The sequence below is a fragment of the Notolepis coatsorum genome, assembly GCF_963971535.1.
Source record: "Notolepis coatsorum genome assembly, contig: SCAFFOLD_767, whole genome shotgun sequence".
In the NCBI taxonomy this organism is placed as follows: domain Eukaryota; kingdom Metazoa; phylum Chordata; class Actinopteri; order Aulopiformes; family Paralepididae; genus Notolepis; species Notolepis coatsorum.
Genome location: NW_028170768.1, coordinates 25,449 through 46,838, shown reverse-complemented (window position 1 = coordinate 46,838; position 21,390 = coordinate 25,449). Strand labels below are relative to the sequence as shown.

The following is a 21,390-nucleotide window of genomic DNA, read 5'->3' as shown; positions in this document are numbered from 1 at the left end:
GCCCCTTTCGTGACTTTCGGTTTGCAAGCCTGTGGCTTTTGTGACCGGAGTCACTTGCCCACCCGCCCCGATCACCCAGTAGCGAAACGACCAAGCGTCGTCAAGGGGCTCGCGGTGTGTCAAGAATACATCAGATCTGAATTTCAAAGATACCCAGCGTACAATATGGGTCTAACACAGCTTCACGATGGGGTCTGGAAGCTCGGAGTTGCTAATAAACAGTTTAAAACATTGTTACTCGACGAGTGGTATTTACAGACCGAACGTCCATCTCCGCCGTTGGTGTCACAGCGCATGCGCACCATGCCGCGTTCACGTTACTGGGAAGAAGCGGAAGAACCAGAGGACATCTCGTTGCTACAACTAGGAAGCCTTCACGCTTTGACTCTATATATATCTATGGATGAAACGCCCACATCCATACTTCCGCAATTCGTGACGCGAAGTGGGAGATATGGGGTCTATAAAAGAATCCCATATGTCCTAGTAGGAATTACCACTAGGAGGCTGACGTGAATGGGTTTTCCCAGTCGGAAACTGGTTCTTCCGCTTCTTCCCAGTAACGTGAACGCGGCATGGTGCGCATGCGCTGTGACACCAACGGCGGAGATTGACGTTCGGTCTGTAAATACCACTCGTCGAGTAACAATGTTTTAAACTGTTTATTAGCAACTCCGAGCTTCCAGACCCCATCGTGAAGCTGTGTTAGACCCATATTGTACGCTGGGTATCTTTGAAATTCAGATCTGATGTATTCTTGACACACCGCGAGCCCCTTGACGACGCTTGGTCGTTTCGCTACTGGGTGATCGGGGCGGGTGGGCAAGTGACTCCGGTCACAAAAGCCACAGGCTTGCAAACCGAAAGTCACGAAAGGGGCTACATGTTGCCCAGTTCTCTGGTCCGCTCAGCCGGTCAATAAACAGCTTGTCATCCATTGTGAAATCCCACAACACTGTTCATCTCACACAAAACTCTGTGTAGCTTCTTAGCGATGTTCTGGGCCCATAACCTGTTGTATATTTCCAGAGCTTTATTCCTTGTTGCACCATACACCATACTGAGACACAACATACAGCATGACAGGAAGTACTAAATATCTGTCTACAAGCAGAGGGTGGTATTGACTGATAGTGCCATCTAGTGGTAAGGTAAAAGTACTGTATTACAACACATCTCATACTGTGTAAACTACATTTACATTCAGTCACTTAGCTGAAAGGCTTTTATCCAAAGCGACGTATAAGTTCTGTACGACAGGTCAGCAGGAAGGTGCGACTCTATCAGCTGAGTAACAATGTTCATCAGACAGTGCTGCCACCTGGGGGCTGCAGTGGTGAGTGCAGAGCAGTAGAGACATCATGTTAGTGTAGTAGGAGGAGAGCAGAGCAGTAGAGACATCATGTTAGTGTAGTAGGAGGAGAGCAGAGCAGTAGAGACATGTTAGTGTAGTAGGAGGAGAGCAGAGCAGTAGAGACATCATGTTAGTGTAGTAGGAGGAGAGCAGAGCAGTAGAGACATCATGTTAGTATAGTAGGAGGAGAGCAGAGCAGTAGAGACATCATGTTAGTATAGTAGGAGGAGAGCAGAGCAGTAGAGACATCATGTTAGTGTAGTAGGAGGAGAGCAGAGCAGTAGAGACATCATGTTAGTATAGTAGGAGGAGAGCAGAGCAGTAGAGACATCATGTTAGTGTAGTAGGAGGAGAGCAGAGCAGTAGAGACATCATGTTAGTATAGTAGGAGGAGAGCAGAGCAGTAGAGACATCATGTTAGTATAGTAGGAGGAGAGCAGAGCAGTAGAGACATCATGTTAGTATAGTAGGAGGAGAGCAGAGCAGTAGAGACATCATGTTAGTGTAGTAGGAGGAGAGCAGAGCAGTAGAGACATCATGTTAGTGTAGTAGGAGGAGAGCAGAGCAGTAGAGACATCATGTTAGTATAGTAGGAGGAGAGCAGAGCAGTAGAGACATCATGTTAGTATAGTAGGAGGAGAGCAGAGCAGTAGAGACATCATGTTAGTGTAGTAGGAGGAGAGCAGAGCAGTAGAGACATCATGTTAGTATAGTAGGAGGAGAGCAGAGCAGTAGAGACATCATGTTAGTATAGTAGGAGGAGAGCAGAGCAGTAGAGACATCATGTTAGTATAGTAGGAGGAGAGCAGAGCAGTAGAGACATCATGTTAGTATAGTAGGAGGAGAGCAGAGCAGTAGAGACATCATGTTAGTGTAGTAGGAGGAGAGCAGAGCAGTAGAGACATCATGTTAGTATAGTAGGAGGAGAGCAGAGCAGTAGAGACATCATGTTAGTATAGTAGGAAGAGAGCAGAGCAGTAAAGACATCATGTTAGTATAGTAGGAGGAGAGCAGAGCAGTAGAGACATCATGTTAGTATAGTAGGAGGAGAGCAGAGCAGTAGAGACATCATGTTAGTATAGTAGGAGGAGAGCAGAGCAGTAGAGGACAGTTAAGAAGGTTGGTGTTTTTCCTTTTCTTCATTTCAGATATTGATTGAAGAAGTGTGTCTTTAACACTAGATTAGTGTCGCATAAGTACAAAACAAGAGCCTTCTTCTTCTTCTGCCGTGTGTCTTGAGACCTGCAGCTCCGCTGAGGCGAGCCAGTTCCATCAGACCTCGTTCTCCATACGGTGGCCGTTGTTTGGGGCGACTGGTGATGATATGTTCCACGGTCTGTACAGGGAGGGGCTCCACACTCTGGTGATGATATGTTCCACAGGGGCTCCACACTCTGGTGGTGATATGTTCCACAGGGGCTCCACACTCTGGTGATGATATGTTCCACAGGGGCTCCACACTCTGGTGATGATATGTTCCACAGGGGCTCCACACTCTGGTGATGATATGTTCCACAGGGGCTCCACACTCTGGTGATGATATGTTCCACAGGGGCTCCACACTCTGGTGATGATATGTTCCACAGGGGCTCCACACTCTGGTGATGATATGTTCCACAGGGGCTCCACACTCTGGTGATGATATGTTCCACAGGGGCTCCACACTCTGGTGATGATATGTTCCACAGGGGCTCCACACTCTGGTGATGATATGTTCCACAGGGGCTCCACACTCTGGTGATGATATGTTCCACAGGGGCTCCACACTCTGGTGATGATATGTTCCACAGGGGCTCCACACTCTGGTGATGATATGTTCCACAGGGGCTCCACACTCGCATGAGGCCCCACTGTCCTTGAGGCCCCGCCTCTTCATCGAGGCCCCCGTAGCGTCCGGCGCCGGTCCTTAGGCGGTCGAGGGTTGTCCACTGCTTCCGGGGCAAGTCCTGACCAGAGGGACGTCCAGAGGGGCATTGAGGAAGAGGTGAAGGCTCCTGGATGGTTCTGCTGACCTCCACTGGTCCCTCCATCTCGTCCTCCTGACCCAGGAGGCCTTGGAAGGCCCCTGGAAGGTGCCAGGGGAAAAACAACTGCCCGTGCCGCGCTGATACGACGCCTAGCCGGCACCACATGGGGAGCCTCAACAAAGACACTGCGCATCTCCTCGCTGGCCCTGGTGTCCTCTGCCGCCGAGTACCGCGCCCCGGTCTGGTGCCGTAGCGCCCACGTGAAGAAGCTGGGCGTTGTCCTCCACAGCGTCCTGCGGACAGTCTCTGGTCGCCCACAAGCCACACCGGTAAACCAACTGCCCGTACTCGCTGGTATCGCCCCGGCTACCATCAGACGAGAAGCAGCCACACTGGCCCTTTCCCACAAGGCACAGATCAGTGCATCCCACCTCCTCCACAACACCACCACGGAGACTCCACCACGTGTGCCCCTCAAGTCACGGCGCCCCTTTTCCATGCAGGCCTACAGGCTCCTCCACACAACACCATCTGACAAGAGCCTGGCTTCCACACTCTCTGTTTAGCTCCACTGTAACATGTGAATCGATACCGGTACCCAACGGGACCTTTTTCTGTACTTTAGTTTCTAAAAGTGTAATCTACCCACCTCAGTTGTAAAAAAATGTGTCTAAACTTCAAATGATTTATTATCATTATTATTTATTTAGAACAATTTGTATATATATAATATATAATATTGCAGCGAGCGTTGTCTGCATCAAGCTTTGTAAATGCTTTGTTGTTGAATCAAGTCATTCTGTCTCTCTCTCCCCCCTCTCCCTCCCCTCCCCCTCTCTCCTCTCCCCCCTCTCTCTCCCCCCTTCTCTCCTCTCCCCCCTCTCTCCTCTCCCCCCCTCTCTCCTCTCCCCCTCTCTCCCCTCCCCCTCTCCTCCCCCCCCTCTCCCCCCCCCCTCTCTCCTCCCCCCCCTCTCTCCCCCCTCTCTCCTCTCCCCCCCCCCCTCCTTCTCCCCCTCCCTCCCCCCCCTCTCTCCCTCCCCCCCCTCTCTCCCCCCCTCCTCCTCTCCCCCCCTCTCTCCCCTCCCCCCCCCTCTCTCCTCCCCCCCTCTCCCCTCTCCTCTCCCCCCCTCTCTCCTCTCCCCCCTCTCTCCCCTCCCCCCTCTCCCCCCTCTCCCCCCCCCCCCTCTCTCCTCCCCCCCCCTCTCTCTCCCCCCCCTCTCCTCTCCCCCCCCCTCTCCCCTCCCCTCCTCCCCCTCTCTCCTCCCCCCCTCTCTCCCCCCCCTCTCTCCTTCCCCCCCTCTCTCCCCTCCCCCCCTCTCTCCTCCCCCCCCTCTCTCCTCCCCTCTCCCCCCCTCTCTCCTCTCCCCCCCCTCTCCCCCCTCTCCCTCCCCTCCCCCTCTCCTCTCCCCCCTCTCCCTCCTCCTCTCCCCCCTTCTCTCCCTCTCCCCCCTCTCTCCTCTCCCCCCTCTCTCCCTCCCCTCTCTCCCCCCCTCTCCCCCCCCTCTCTCCTCCCCCCCTCTCTCCCTCCCCCCCCTCTCTCCCCCCCTCTCTCCTCTCCCCCTCTCTCCCCCCCTCTCTCCCCTCCCTCCCCCCCCTCTCTCCCTCCCTCCCCCCCCTCTCTCCCCCCTCTCCCCCCTCCTCTCCCCCCCTCTCTCCCCTCCCCCCCCTCTCTCTCCCCCCCCCCTCTCTCTCCCCCCCCCTCTCTCCCCCCCTCTCTCCTCTCCCTCCCCCCCTCTCTCCCCTCCCTCCCCCCCCCTCTCTCCTCCCCCCCCTCTCTCTCCCCCCCTCTCTCCTCTCCCCCCTCTCTCCCCTCCCTCCCCCCCCCTCTCTCCTCCCCCCCCTCTCTCCCCCCCTCTCTCCTCTCCCCCCTCTCTCCCCTCCCCCTCTCTCCCCCTCCCCCCTCCCCCCCTCTCCCTCCCCTCTCCCCCCCCCCTCTCTCCTCTCCCCCCTCTCCCTTCCCTCCCCCCTCTCCCCCTCCCCCCCCCCCCCTCTCTCCTCCCCCCCCCCCCCCTCTCTCCCCCTCTCTCCCCCCTCTCTCCTCTCCCCCCCCTCTCCCCTCCTCCCTTCCCTCCCCCTCTCCCCCTCTCCCCCCCCCCCCCCCAGGGTTCTCCTTCTTCACGTTCGGCACCCTGAAGACCATGGGTTTGAAACACTTCCCGGAGCTGCTGGGTCGTCCGTCCTCAGACAACCCAGAGGTCCTCGTCCTGAAGACGCACGTCAACCTGCTGTGTGGCGGAGTGGCCGGGGCCATCGCCCAGACCATATCGTGAGTGGGGGGGGGGCCATCGCCCAGACCATATCGTGAGTGGGGGGGGGGGCCATCGCCCAGACCATATCGTGAGTGGGGGGGGGGGGGGGCCATCGCCCAGACCATATCGTGAGTGGGGGGGGGGGGGGGAGGGCCATCGCCCAGACCATATCGTGAGTGGGGGGGGGGGCCATCGCCCAGACCATATCGTGAGTGGGGGGGGGAGGGGGGGGGGTAACATCAGTGGGGTAACATCGTAACACTTAGTGGTTAACCTCTTCCACCCGAAATGACATCTGGTCATAAATCAATATTTTTCAGACTGTTGTATAAGAGTTGCGATTTTAATTTCAAACATATTCACGTATTAACATCATAAACATGTCACAACAGCATGTAGAATGTATATTATCATCAATACGTTAGTTTAGCAATAGGTTAAAAGTGTCATTAGATAGATTTAACTTTTCAATTTGAACAAGTCTATTCTGAGAGGGTGACCATTTTGGAAATTTTTAACCATGGGAATTGTAGTCTTTTTGCGGCCATTTTGTAGCAGAGCGAATGAATGAATGAAAACTTTATTTAACAGATTGCAGAATGGGTACAATACAGTACGGCTCAATACACACAATTGTTAAGGGGATGCAGACCAGAGAAAGACGTTTGTCTTGTTTACATCAGGGTCCCCCATTTTCATTTCATATTAACATTTAAGACATACACAACATACATGACATTTATGGCATAGGGACATACAGGTATTTAGTACTGATACATTTGTGACATAAACGGTATTCAAATATACAGTACTGTTACCCCTAGATCCTGACAGAGTATATACATATGATGGGGAGGGGACTGTACACTAGGAGGGGGTGGGTGGGTGGGAGAGAAATATACATACGGCGGGGAGGGAATATATACATGCGGTGGTGAGGAGACTGTCTATTAGGAGGGGGTGGGGGGTTTGGACATTTACGGTGGCCAGTTTCGAATTGCAGCCTCCCGTAGGTGCTCTTTAAGAGCGGTTTTGAAAGTGGGTAGTGATCCACATTCCTTTACAGCTGTGGGTAGGGCGTTCCACATTGATGTGGCATAATTGCTAAACGTGTTTAGTCCCTTGTTTGAGCCGAATCTGGGTTTAACATGATTTGTGGAGCTCCCTCTGGTGGTGTGATCGTGGTATTCACTGACCTTTGGGAAGTATTTTGACACGTACATGGGGGGGGGGGCTCCTGGTCGGGGGCTCATGTGCTCGCCCCCCCCAGGCAGGGGGGCTGCAGGGGGCTCCTGGTCACACCGGGACGTTGGGACGTGAGCCCGGCTATACGCCGCCTCTCCCACGTTGCACACCACCTGGATATTGATGTGCTCGGTATGTTTCCTATTTCGAAAAAACGTGTTCATTTTCACCGGGTGGATCACTTAACACTTTCGATGCCGGCCGTGTTTTCCTTTTTACCCCCTTGAATGCCACCACCCACTTCAATGATAGCTCATTTCACCCGTTGCGCGGCCTCTGTGGATTGGAAACAGAGTTTCAGAGCGATATGCACCGGCTTTGCGTCGGAAAAAGCCGCGCAAACCCTTTGTGGATCCCGCCCTGAGTGGTTAAGAGCAGGGGCGTATCTAGACCCAGCACTTCACTAGGGCACAGAAGGGCACCAAAAACTCAGAAAAAAATTTGGCCGGTTTTGGCCGGTTTGTGGGCGAAAATGGGTGGATTTTGTAACTATTTTTTTTTAACTTCTATATCTACTTTAATATCTACTCACCTCTCAGTGTCGCCTCTAGTCTGTCTCTCCTCTCTCTCCCCTGACTCAGCCAGCTCACCCTCCATCTCTCCTCCTCCTCCTCTTGCACTTTGCACTTTGTCTGGAGCAACATGAAAATAATGTTATATATATATAGGAATATTGATTGATTCAGTTTTAAATAGACAATAATAAAAGGAGCAAGATAAAATAGAGTAAAATAGTGCAATAGTGCAGTGCAATAAAATTGTAGAATAGAATAGATTTAAAAAGATATATAGATAGGAATGACATGCTTAGACATGCATCATACAGACATGACATCACATCACAACACATCATACCATTTACTATTTATACATAACAGACTCATAAACATGCAAGGGTGCCTTTTTGCTGAGTGTCTAGGTTAATTATAGTCCCTTTTGAGCCTTGCCCATCATATACTCTGTCAGGATCTATGGGTAACAGTACTGTATATTTGCATATCGTATATATGTCACAAATGTAACAGTACTAAAATACCTATAATGTCATGTATATCCCTATGTCATAAATGTCACTATGAATTGAAAATGGGGGACCCTGATGTAAACAAGACAAACGTCTTTCTCTGGTCTGCATCCCCTTAACAATTGTGTGTATTGAGCCGTACTGTATTGTAACCATTCTGCAATCTGTTAAATAAAGTTTTCATTCATTCATTCATTCATTCAGTCTTCAGGCTGGACTTAGTTGAATCTAACAGCATTGACGATTTTCAAGTCACTGGGCAGACTGTTCCAAAAGACAACTGCAGAATATAAAAAGTACTGGCATAGGCAGATAGATAGGCTATTACTGTATAAAGGTCCTAGCTAGGCTAGCTTATATCTGGTAAGCACGCACATTACGACCATACGACAATGTGCTGCTTACCAGATATAGTCGGTGCCTATTCTAGCAGTTAATTCCTCCGGTAACGTTGTGGTTAAACTTAAGGGATGGGAGATTCTTCAAATTCATGCAGGCTTTCTTGACAGCCTTATAACTCTTACCTCTCTCATTTTTACTCTGCAACGCTTTGGCGAAGCACTTTCTGATGTCCATTTGACACGTGGTGCCTCGTCGAGCACTGTGTGTGTGTTTACTGTTTACCTGGCTCAACTGCGCTGCCAGCTGACTCAGTGGTGGGATGTACCATGTATGCTCAGCCTCTGTCATAGGGGTGTGCAAACAATTCAACCTACAAAAAAGCGCCTGTTGGAGGATTTCAACAAGATAAATCAAAAACAGTGCAAAATATTTCACTATAATATTTCAAAGCGAAGTAAAAAAAAAAAAGTGATTATGTAATCACTGGGGCACAAATTAGGATCACTAGGGCACGTGCCCTAGTGATAGTGGTCTAAATACGCCGATGGTTAAGAGTCCGACACACTTGGTGTGGTCAGACATTCCTAATAGTTCTGGAGTTCTGCAGCGGTTAGTTCTCCGGAACGACTCCAACCATCGCCTCATTGTGACTTTACACAGCTCTCATGTGACTTTACACAGCTCTCACGTGACTTTACACAGCTCTCACGTGACTTTACACAGCTCTCTTGTGACTTTACACAGCTCTCACGTGACTTTACACAGCTCTCATGTGACTTTACACAGCTCTCATGTGACTTTACACAGCTCTCATGTGACTTTACACAGCTCTCATGTGACTTTACACAGCTCTCATGTGACTTTACACAGCTCTCACGTGACTTTACACAGCTCTCACGTGACTTTACACAGCTCCCATGTGACTTTACACAGCTCTCATGTGACTTTACACAGCTCTCACGTGACTTTACACAGCTCTCACGTGACTTTACACAGCTCCCATGTGACTTTACACAGCTCTCATGTGACTTTACACAGCTCTCACGTGACTTTACACAGCTCTCACGTGACTTTACACAGCTCCCATGTGACTTTACACAGCTCTCATGTGACTTTACACAGCTCTCACGTGACTTTACACAGCTCTCACGTGACTTTACACAGCTCTCATGTGACTTTACACAGCTCTCATGTGACTTTACACAGCTCTCATGTGACTTTACACAGCTCTCACGTGACTTTACACAGCTCTCATGTGACTTTACACAGCTCTCATGTGACTTTAGTTTCAAGTTTCAAGTTTCTTTAATAGTTGTCATACAGAAGTACAGGATACTTTTATACAAAATGCTTCTTACTGTTACGCTCCAGAGACTGTGCTAGACAAGATAAGTATGAAATAAAAAAGTATAGCATGTAAAATAGAAGTAAAAAGGTCACAGTGTTCAGTATAGACATATGTACAATGTTCGATGCAGAATAGAAGTAACTGAGTTACCATCCAATACACAATATGCTATGCAATGTACTAATATACAATACTATATAGTGCAGAGCAGAAATGGGATGAGGTACAATTTAGGTACAATTTACAGTAAGGTGTACGAGTTGTAGTGCAAATCCTTTATCAATAAATATAAAGTGTGTTTGTGTGATCTAAAGTGTGGAGAGTGGGTGCTGCAGTGTGTTGTTTGTTTAAAGTGAGTGTGTGTGTGTGGATGTGTGTGCTATGTGCATTTGATGGTTGTTGCATAGTGTTTATTGTTCGTTGAGCAGCCTGATGGCCTGGGGATAGAAGCTTCTTCTGAGTCTTTCTGTGCTCGCCTTAAGACTCCGGTATCGCTTGCCTGACCGCAGCAGTTCAAAGAGGCAGTTGTTCGGGTGGCTGGAGTCCTTGATGATTCTCTTAGCCTTGCCCCTGCACCGCTTGCTGTAAATGTTCTGGAGGATGGGAAGCCCCCCTCCAATTGTGCGTTCGGCTGCACGTGTCACTCTTTGTAGTCTGCTACGGTCTCGTGCAGTGCTATTCCCAAACCAGGAGGTGATGTTGCCAGTCAGAATGCTCTCTATTGTACATGAGTAGAAGTTCTTAAGGACCTTCTGACTGACTTGGAACTTCCTTAGGCGCCTGAGGAAGTAGAGGCGTTGTCGTGCCTTCTTCACAACACTGTCAATGTGTGTGGTCCATGTCAAGTCCTCGGATATGTGGGCTCCGAGGTACTTGAAACTGTTCGGTTCTCTACTGAAGGTTCTCTACTGAAGGTTCTGTGTTCTGAAGGTTCTCTACTGAAGGTTCTCTACTGAAGGTTCTCTACTGAAGGTTCTGTGTTCTGAAGGTTCTCTACTGAAGGTTCTCTACTGAAGGTTCTGTGTACTGAAGGTTCTCTACTGAAGGTTCTCTACTGAAGATTCTCTACTGAAGGTTCTCTACTGAAGGTTCTCTACTGAATGTTCTCTACTGAATGTTCTCTACTGAAGATTCTCTACTGAAGGTTCTCTACTGAATGTTCTCTACTGAAGGTTCTCTACTGAAGGTTCTCTACTGAATGTTCTCTACTGAAGATTCTCTACTGAAGGTTCTCTACTGAAGGTTCTCTCTACTGAAGGTTCTCTGTACTGAAGGTTCTGTGTACTGAAGGTTCTCTACTGAAGGTTCTCTTCTGAAGGTTCTCTACTGAAGGTTCTGTGTTCTGAAGGTTCTCTACTGAAGGTTCTCTACTGAAGGTTCTGTGTACTGAAGGTTCTCTACTGAAGGTTCTCTACTGAAGGTTCTGTGTACTGAAGGTTCTCTACTGAAGGTTCTCTTCTGAAGGTTCTCTACTGAAGGTTCTGTGTTCTGCAGGTTCTCTACTGAAGGTTCTCTACTGAAGGTTCTCTACTGAAGGTTCTCTACTGAAGGTTCTCTACTGAAGGTTCTCTACTGAAGGTTCTGTGTTCCTCCTCAGCTACCCTCTGGACCAGTTAGGGACCGTGCTTCCTGACTCTGAGAAATGCACGTAAGTACTGGTGTCACCCGCTCCCTAACCAGGGATCTATGTGATCTGAGTCCTCTGCTAACTAACACAGTAACCAGGGATCTATGTGATCTGAGTCCTCTGCTAACTAACACAGTAACCAGGATCTATGTGATCTGAGTCCTCTGCTAACTAACACAGTAACCAGGATCTATGTGATCTGAGTCCTCTGCTAACTAACACAGTAACCAGGGATCTATGTGATCTGAGTCCTCTGCTAACTAACACAGTAACCAGGGATCTATGTGATCTGAGTCCTCTGCTAACTAACACAGTAACCAGGATCTATGTGATCTGAGTCCTCTGCTAACTAACACAGTAACCAGGATCTATGTGATCTGAGTCCTCTGCTAACTAACACAGTAACCAGGATCTATGTGATCTGAGTCCTCTGCTAACTAACACAGTAACCAGGATCTATGTGATCTGAGTCCTCTGCTAACTAACACAGTAACCAGGATCTATGTGATCTGAGTCCTCTGCTAACTAACACAGTAACCAGGGATCTATGTGATCTGAGTCCTCTGCTAACTAACACAGTAACCAGGATCTATGTGATCTGAGTCCTCTGCTAACTAACACAGTAACCAGGATCTATGTGATCTGAGTCCTCTGCTAACTAACACAGTAACCAGGATCTATGTGATCTGAGTCCTCTGCTAACTAACACAGTAACCAGGATCTATGTGATCTGAGTCCTCTGCTAACTAACACAGTAACCAGGATCTATGTGATCTGAGTCCTCTGCTAACTAACACAGTAACCAGGATCTATGTGATCTGAGTCCTCTGCTAACTAACACAGTAACCAGGATCTATGTGATCTGAGTCCTCTGCTAACTAACACAGTAACCAGGATCTATGTGATCTGAGTCCTCTGCTAACTAACACAGTAACCAGGGATCTATGTGATCTGAGTCCTCTGCTAACTAACACAGTAACCAGGGATCTATGTGATCTGAGTCCTCTGCTAACTAACACAGTAACCAGGATCTATGTGATCTGAGTCCTCTGCTAACTAACACAGTAACCAGGATCTATGTGATCTGAGTCCTCTGCTAACTAACACAGTAACCAGGATCTATGTGATCTGAGTCCTCTGCTAACTAACACAGTAACCAGGATCTATGTGATCTGAGTCCTCTGCTAACTAACACAGTAACCAGGATCTATGTGATCTGAGTCCTCTGCTAACTAACACAGTAACCAGGATCTATGTGATCTGAGTCCTCTGCTAACTAACACAGTAACCAGGGATCTATGTGATCTGAGTCCTCTGCTAACTAACACAGTAACCAGGATCTATGTGATCTGAGTCCTCTGCTAACTAACACAGTAACCAGGATCTATGTGATCTGAGTCCTCTGCTAACTAACACAGTAACCAGGGATCTATGTGATCTGAGTCCTCTGCTAACTAACACAGTAACCAGGATCTATGTGATCTGAGTCCTCTGCTAACTAACACAGTAACCAGGGATCTATGTGATCTGAGTCCTCTGCTAACTAACACAGTAACCAGGATCTATGTGATCTGAGTCCTCTGCTAACTAACACAGTAACCAGGATCTATGTGATCTGAGTCCTCTGCTAACTAACACAGTAACCAGGATCTATGTGATCTGAGTCCTCTGCTAACTAACACAGTAACCAGGATCTATGTGATCTGAGTCCTCTGCTAACTAACACAGTAACCAGGATCTATGTGATCTGAGTCCTCTGCTAACTAACACAGTAACCAGGATCTATGTGATCTGAGTCCTCTGCTAACTAACACAGTAACCAGGATCTATGTGATCTGAGTCCTCTGCTAACTAACACAGTAACCAGGATCTATGTGATCTGAGTCCTCTGCTAACTAACACAGTAACCAGGGATCTATGTGATCTGAGTCCTCTGCTAACTAACACAGTAACCAGGATCTATGTGATCTGAGTCCTCTGCTAACTAACACAGTAACCAGGATCTATGTGATCTGAGTCCTCTGCTAACTAACACAGTAACCAGGATCTATGTGATCTGAGTCCTCTGCTAACTAACACAGTAACCAGGATCTATGTGATCTGAGTCCTCTGCTAACTAACACAGTAACCAGGATCTATGTGATCTGAGTCCTCTGCTAACTAACACAGTAACCAGGATCTATGTGATCTGAGTCCTCTGCTAACTAACACAGTAACCAGGATCTATGTGATCTGAGTCCTCTGCTAACTAACACAGTAACCAGGGATCTATGTGATCTGAGTCCTCTGCTAACTAACACAGTAACCAGGATCTATGTGATCTGAGTCCTCTGCTAACTAACACAGTAACCAGGATCTATGTGATCTGAGTCCTCTGCTAACTAACACAGTAACCAGGATCTATGTGATCTGAGTCCTCTGCTAACTAACACAGTAACCAGGATCTATGTGATCTGAGTCCTCTGCTAACTAACACAGTAACCAGGATCTATGTGATCTGAGTCCTCTGCTAACTAACACAGTAACCAGGATCTATGTGATCTGAGTCCTCTGCTAACTAACACAGTAACCAGGATCTATGTGATCTGAGTCCTCTGCTAACTAACACAGTAACCAGGATCTATGTGATCTGAGTCCTCTGCTAACTAACACAGTAACCAGGATCTATGTGATCTGAGTCCTCTGCTAACTAACACAGTAACCAGGATCTATGTGATCTGAGTCCTCTGCTAACTAACACAGTAACCAGGATCTATGTGATCTGAGTCCTCTGCTAACTAACACAGTAACCAGGATCTATGTGATCTGAGTCCTCTGCTAACTAACACAGTAACCAGGATCTATGTGATCTGAGTCCTCTGCTAACTAACACAGTAACCAGGATCTATGTGATCTGAGTCCTCTGCTAACTAACACAGTAACCAGGATCTATGTGATCTGAGTCCTCTGCTAACTAACACAGTAACCAGGATCTATGTGATCTGAGTCCTCTGCTAACTAACACAGTAACCAGGATCTATGTGATCTGAGTCCTCTGCTAACTAACACAGTAACCAGGATCTATGTGATCTGAGTCCTCTGCTAACTAACACAGTAACCAGGATCTATGTGATCTGAGTCCTCTGCTAACTAACACAGTAACCAGGATCTATGTGATCTGAGTCCTCTGCTAACTAACACAGTAACCAGGATCTATGTGATCTGAGTCCTCTGCTAACTAACACAGTAACCAGGATCTATGTGATCTGAGTCCTCTGCTAACTAACACAGTAACCAGGATCTATGTGATCTGAGTCCTCTGCTAACTAACACAGTAACCAGGATCTATGTGATCTGAGTCCTCTGCTAACTAACACAGTAACCAGGATCTATGTGATCTGAGTCCTCTGCTAACTAACACAGTAACCAGGATCTATGTGATCTGAGTCCTCTGCTAACTAACACAGTAAACCAGGATCTATGTGATCTGAGTCCTCTGCTAACTAACACAGTAACCAGGATCTATGTGATCTGAGTCCTCTGCTAACTAACACAGTAACCAGGATCTATGTGATCTGAGTCCTCTGCTAACTAACACAGTAACCAGGATCTATGTGATCTGAGTCCTCTGCTAACTAACACAGTAACCAGGATCTATGTGATCTGAGTCCTCTGCTAACTAACACAGTAACCAGGATCTATGTGATCTGAGTCCTCTGCTAACTAACACAGTAACCAGGGATCTATGTGATCTGAGTCCTCTGCTAACTAACACAGTAACCAGGATCTATGTGATCTGAGTCCTCTGCTAACTAACACAGTAACCAGGATCTATGTGATCTGAGTCCTCTGCTAACTAACACAGTAACCAGGATCTATGTGATCTGAGTCCTCTGCTAACTAACACAGTAACCAGGGATCTATGTGATCTGAGTCCTCTGCTAACTAACACAGTAACCAGGATCTATGTGATCTGAGTCCTCTGCTAACTAACACAGTAACCAGGATCTATGTGATCTGAGTCCTCTGCTAACTAACACAGTAACCAGGATCTATGTGATCTGAGTCCTCTGCTAACTAACACAGTAACCAGGATCTATGTGATCTGAGTCCTCTGCTAACTAACACAGTAACCAGGATCTATGTGATCTGAGTCCTCTGCTAACTAACACAGTAACCAGGATCTATGTGATCTGAGTCCTCTGCTAACTAACACAGTAACCAGGGATCTATGTGATCTGAGTCCTCTGCTAACTAACACAGTAACCAGGATCTATGTGATCTGAGTCCTCTGCTAACTAACACAGTAACCAGGATCTATGTGATCTGAGTCCTCTGCTAACTAACACAGTAACCAGGATCTATGTGATCTGAGTCCTCTGCTAACTAACACAGTAACCAGGGATCTATGTGATCTGAGTCCTCTGCTAACTAACACAGTAACCAGGATCTATGTGATCTGAGTCCTCTGCTAACTAACACAGTAACCAGGATCTATGTGATCTGAGTCCTCTGCTAACTAACACAGTAACCAGGATCTATGTGATCTGAGTCCTCTGCTAACTAACACAGTAACCAGGATCTATGTGATCTGAGTCCTCTGCTAACTAACACAGTAACCAGGATCTATGTGATCTGAGTCCTCTGCTAACTAACACAGTAACCAGGATCTATGTGATCTGAGTCCTCTGCTAACTAACACAGTAACCAGGATCTATGTGATCTGAGTCCTCTGCTAACTAACACAGTAACCAGGATCTATGTGATCTGAGTCCTCTGCTAACTAACACAGTAACCAGGATCTATGTGATCTGAGTCCTCTGCTAACTAACACAGTAACCAGGATCTATGTGATCTGAGTCCTCTGCTAACTAACACAGTAACCAGGATCTATGTGATCTGAGTCCTCTGCTAACTAACACAGTAACCAGGATCTATGTGATCTGAGTCCTCTGCTAACTAACACAGTAACCAGGATCTATGTGATCTGAGTCCTCTGCTAACTAACACAGTAACCAGGATCTATGTGATCTGAGTCCTCTGCTAACTAACACAGTAACCAGGATCTATGTGATCTGAGTCCTCTGCTAACTAACACAGTAACCAGGATCTATGTGATCTGAGTCCTCTGCTAACTAACACAGTAACCAGGATCTATGTGATCTGAGTCCTCTGCTAACTAACACAGTAACCAGGGATCTATGTGATCTGAGTCCTCTGCTAACTAACACAGTAACCAGGATCTATGTGATCTGAGTCCTCTGCTAACTAACACAGTAACCAGGATCTATGTGATCTGAGTCCTCTGCTAACTAACACAGTAACCAGGATCTATGTGATCTGAGTCCTCTGCTAACTAACACAGTAACCAGGGATCTATGTGATCTGAGTCCTCTGCTAACTAACACAGTAACCAGGATCTATGTGATCTGAGTCCTCTGCTAACTAACACAGTAACCAGGATCTATGTGATCTGAGTCCTCTGCTAACTAACACAGTAACCAGGATCTATGTGATCTGAGTCCTCTGCTAACTAACACAGTAACCAGGATCTATGTGATCTGAGTCCTCTGCTAACTAACACAGTAACCAGGGATCTATGTGATCTGAGTCCTCTGCTAACTAACACAGTAACCAGGATCTATGTGATCTGAGTCCTCTGCTAACTAACACAGTAACCAGGATCTATGTGATCTGAGTCCTCTGCTAACTAACACAGTAACCAGGATCTATGTGATCTGAGTCCTCTGCTAACTAACACAGTAACCAGGATCTATGTGATCTGAGTCCTCTGCTAACTAACACAGTAACCAGGATCTATGTGATCTGAGTCCTCTGCTAACTAACACAGTAACCAGGATCTATGTGATCTGAGTCCTCTGCTAACTAACACAGTAACCAGGGATCTATGTGATCTGAGTCCTCTGCTAACTAACACAGTAACCAGGATCTATGTGATCTGAGTCCTCTGCTAACTAACACAGTAACCAGGGATCTATGTGATCTGAGTCCTCTGCTAACTAACACAGTAACCAGGATCTATGTGATCTGAGTCCTCTGCTAACTAACACAGTAACCAGGGATCTATGTGATCTGAGTCCTCTGCTAACTAACACAGTAACCAGGATCTATGTGATCTGAGTCCTCTGCTAACTAACACAGTAACCAGGATCTATGTGATCTGAGTCCTCTGCTAACTAACACAGTAACCAGGATCTATGTGATCTGAGTCCTCTGCTAACTAACACAGTAACCAGGGATCTATGTGATCTGAGTCCTATGCTAACTAACACAGTAACCAGGGATCTATGTGATCTGAGTCCTATGCTAACTAACACAGTAACCAGGATCTATGTGATCTGAGTCCTATGCATTAACAGAACAAGGTGTAACGGAGCCCAACTGTTCCTGTTCTTCTCGTTGCACCTGAGCAGAACGCTGACCAAGACGCTGAAGTACGTGTACCGGGAGTACGGGGTGAAGAAGGGCCTGTACCGGGGCCTGTCCCTCAACTACATCCGCTGCATCCCCTCCCAGGCCATGGCCTTCACCACCTACGAGTTCATGAAGCAGGCCCTCCATCTGAACTAGCCATGGGGCCTTCACCACCTACGAGTTCATGAAGCAGCTCCTCCATCTGAACTAGCCGTGGGGCCTTCACCACCTACGAGGTCATGAAGCAGCTCCTCCATCTGAACTAGCCGTGGGGCCTTCACCACCTACGAGTTCATGAAGCAGCTCCTCCATCTGAACTAGCCGTGGGGCCTTCACCACCTACGAGGTCATGAAGCAGCTCCTCCATCTGAACTAGCCATGGGGACTTCACCACCTACGAGGTCATGAAGCAGGCCCTCCATCTGAACTAGCCGTGGGGCCTTCACCACCTACGAGTTCATGAAGCAGCTCCTCCATCTGAACTAGCCGTGGGGCCTTCACCACCTACGAGTTCATGAAGCAGGCCCTCCATCTGAACTAGCCGTGGGGCCTTCACCACCTACGAGGTCATGAAGCAGCTCCTCCATCTGAACTAGCCATGGGGCCTTCACCACCTACGAGGTCATGAAGCAGGCCCTCCATCTGAACTAGCCGTGGGGCCTTCACCACCTACGAGGTCATGAAGCAGGCCCTCCATCTGAACTAGCCGTGGGGCCTTCACCACCTACGAGGTCATGAAGCAGGCCCTCCGTCTGAACTAGCCGTGGGGCCTTCACCACCTACGAGGTCATGAAGCAGGCCCTCCATCTGAACTAGCCGTGGGGCCTTCACCACCTACGAGTTCATGAAGCAGCTCCTCCATCTGAACTAGCCGTGGGGCCTTCACCACCTACGAGGTCATGAAGCAGGCCCTCCATCTGAACTAGCCGTGGGGCCTTCACCACCTACGAGTTCATGAAGCAGGCCCTCCATCTGAACTAGCCGTGGGGCCTTCACCACCTACGAGGTCATGAAGCAGCTCCTCCATCTGAACTAGCCGTGGGGCCTTCACCACCTACGAGGTCATGAAGCAGCTCCTCCATCTGAACTAGCCGTGGGGCCTTCACCACCTACGAGGTCATGAAGCAGGCCCTCCATCTGAACTAGCCGTGGGGCCTTCACCACCTACGAGGTCATGAAGCAGGCCCTCCATCTGAACTAGCCGTGGGGCCTTCACCACCTACGAGGTCATGAAGCAGCTCCTCCATCTGAACTAGCCGTGGGGCCTTCACCACCTACGAGGTCATGAAGCAGCTCCTCCATCTGAACTAGCCGTGGGGCCTTCACCACCTACGAGGTCATGAAGCAGGCCCTCCATCTGAACTAGCCGTGGGGCCTTCACCACCTACGAGGTCATGAAGCAGGCCCTCCATCTGAACTAGCCGTGGGGCCTTCACCACCTACGAGGTCATGAAGCAGCTCCTCCATCTGAACTAGCCGTGGGGCCTTCACCACCTACGAGGTCATGAAGCAGGCCCTCCATCTGAACTAGCCATGGGGCCTTCACCACCTACGAGGTCATGAAGCAGGCCCTCCATCTGAACTAGCCATGGGGCCTTCACCACCTACGAGGTCATGAAGCAGGCCCTCCGTCTGAACTAGCCATGGGGCCTTCACCACCTACGAGTTCATGAAGCAGGCCCTCCATCTGAACTAGCCGTGGGGCCTTCACCACCTACGAGTTCATGAAGCAGCTCCTCCGTCTGAACTAGCCGTGGGGCCTTCACCACCTACGAGTTCATGAAGCAGCTCCTCCGTCTGAACTAGCCGTGGGGCCTTCACCACCTACGAGTTCATGAAGCAGGCCCTCCATCTGAACTAGCCATGGGGCCTTCACCACCTACGAGGTCATGAAGCAGCTCCTCCGTCTGAACTAGCCGTGGGGCCTTCACCACCTACGAGTTCATGAAGCAGGCCCTCCATCTGAACTAGCCATGGGGCCTTCACCACCTACGAGGTCATGAAGCAGCTCCTCCATCTGAACTAGCCGTGGGGCCTTCACCACCTACGAGGTCATGAAGCAGCTCCTCCATCTGAACTAGCCGTGGGGCCTTCACCACCTACGAGGTCATGAAGCAGCTCCTCCATCTGAACTAGCCGTGGGGCCTTCACCACCTACGAGGTCATGAAGCAGGCCCTCCATCTGAACTAGCCGTGGGGCCTTCACCACCTACGAGTTCATGAAGCAGCTCCTCCATCTGAACTAGCCATGGGGCCTTCACCACCTACGAGGTCATGAAGCAGCTCCTCCGTCTGAACTAGCCATGGGGCCTTCACCACCTACGAGTTCATGAAGCAGGCCCTCCGTCTGAACTAGCCGTGGGGCCTTCACCACCTACGAGGTCATGAAGCAGCTCCTCCATCTGAACTAGCCGTGGGGCCTTCACCACCTACGAGTTCATGAAGCAGGCCCTCCATCTGAACTAGCCATGGGGCCTTCACCACCTACGAGGTCATGAAGCAGCTCCTCCATCTGAACTAGCCGTGGGGCCTTCACCACCTACGAGTTCATGAAGCAGGCCCTCCGTCTGAACTAGCCTTTTCTATCTACACCCCCCTGTTATCGTTTTAACCTTTAACTCAGGTTAAACCGCTCAGAGGCACTTAGCACTAGGCCCCAGTGAATCCCTCCTTATCCGTAGAGAGAGAGAGAGGGCAGAGGAACACAGTCCCTTTAATCTGAGGACTCCTCTGTGCCAGTTATCAGTCCAGATCCTCGCCCCCCCTCCTCCGGACGCTCCTGCTTTTGTGACTCACCACCACCTCTGATGAATGATTCTCTCAACTGCCCAACCTGTGGACACAGCCGACAGCGACACCTGTGGCAACGGTGACCTCCGACCCTGTTGTCTCACTCACCCTCCCTCACCGTGAACACATGGGACCAAGACGCCTTCATCACAAGTCCAAGCCCCTCCCCGCTGCCTCCAAGCCCCTCCCCTCTGTCTCTTCTAGCTCCTCCCCTCGGTCTCTTCTAGCTCCTCCCCTCTGTCTCCAAGCCCCTCCCCTCTGTCTCTTCTAGCTCATCCCCTCGGTCTCTCTCTACTGTCTTTTCTTACTGATCTGAACATCCAAACCATCTAAACATACTTTTCTGTCTCTTTATCAGTTCCTTCAGAAGGACGACGTGCACCGAGTCTTTGTGCATTTAATTTGTTTGTTTTTTTAATAATACTAGGTTATGGATTTTGGTGAAATTCACACCCGTTCTTCCTCAAAAACCTGTTATTTTGTTTTTAATGAGCTGAAAGCCTAGTTGATGGTTTGATTCTGTAGCCTCGTAGACTAATATGCAGTAATTTATCCCGTCAGGGTCCGTCGTGTATTTCATTTCTACAGTGTCTTTAATTACCAAGTATTTAATTCTACACTCTACGGAGCGGATTTGTGGTCCAAGGACCTCCATGTTGTTTTCACCGCCTTGTATGCCAGCCGGTATACAGACACCAACACCTTTTTAGTTATATTTATATATATATGTAGGTCTTGTCGTTGACGGATCAGGCTGTGGGAGACACTTGGTCTTAAAGAAACGTGATGGAGCGTGACACTGAAACAACCGGGTGGTTGGTAGTCGATGGTGTCGGATAAGAGAAGTGGGGGGCGGGCCGGCCGCGTGGTGTTGTGAGAGGAACGCACTGAAGTGAGGAAGTCAACTCAAGTTGGAGGAAGGAAGGAAGCAGGAAGTGAGGACACCGCTACCGCCTTTGATGCGGATTAGCTAACGCGCCGCTGGGGCGGTCAAACGTTCTGCTGTGATGTCATCAAACGGGAGCTCCGC

The 21,390-nt window shown here is 49.0% G+C and overlaps 1 protein-coding gene across 1 annotated transcript in view; it reads left to right on the top strand.

Annotated features, from left to right (window-relative positions):
- The window catches only part of slc25a16 (solute carrier family 25 member 16), a gene marked incomplete at both ends in the record, with an annotated part of 54,686 nt that extends 36,960 nt beyond the window's left edge, over positions 1–17,726 (top strand). Inside the window, 3 exons of the mRNA XM_084339312.1 lie at positions 5,425–5,587; positions 11,127–11,177; positions 17,570–17,726. Of these exons, the coding sequence (XP_084195438.1) occupies positions 5,425–5,587; positions 11,127–11,177; positions 17,570–17,726 (371 nt within the window). The remainder of the gene's footprint in view (positions 1–5,424; positions 5,588–11,126; positions 11,178–17,569) is intronic.
- Positions 17,727–21,390: the final 3,664 nt, after the last annotated feature.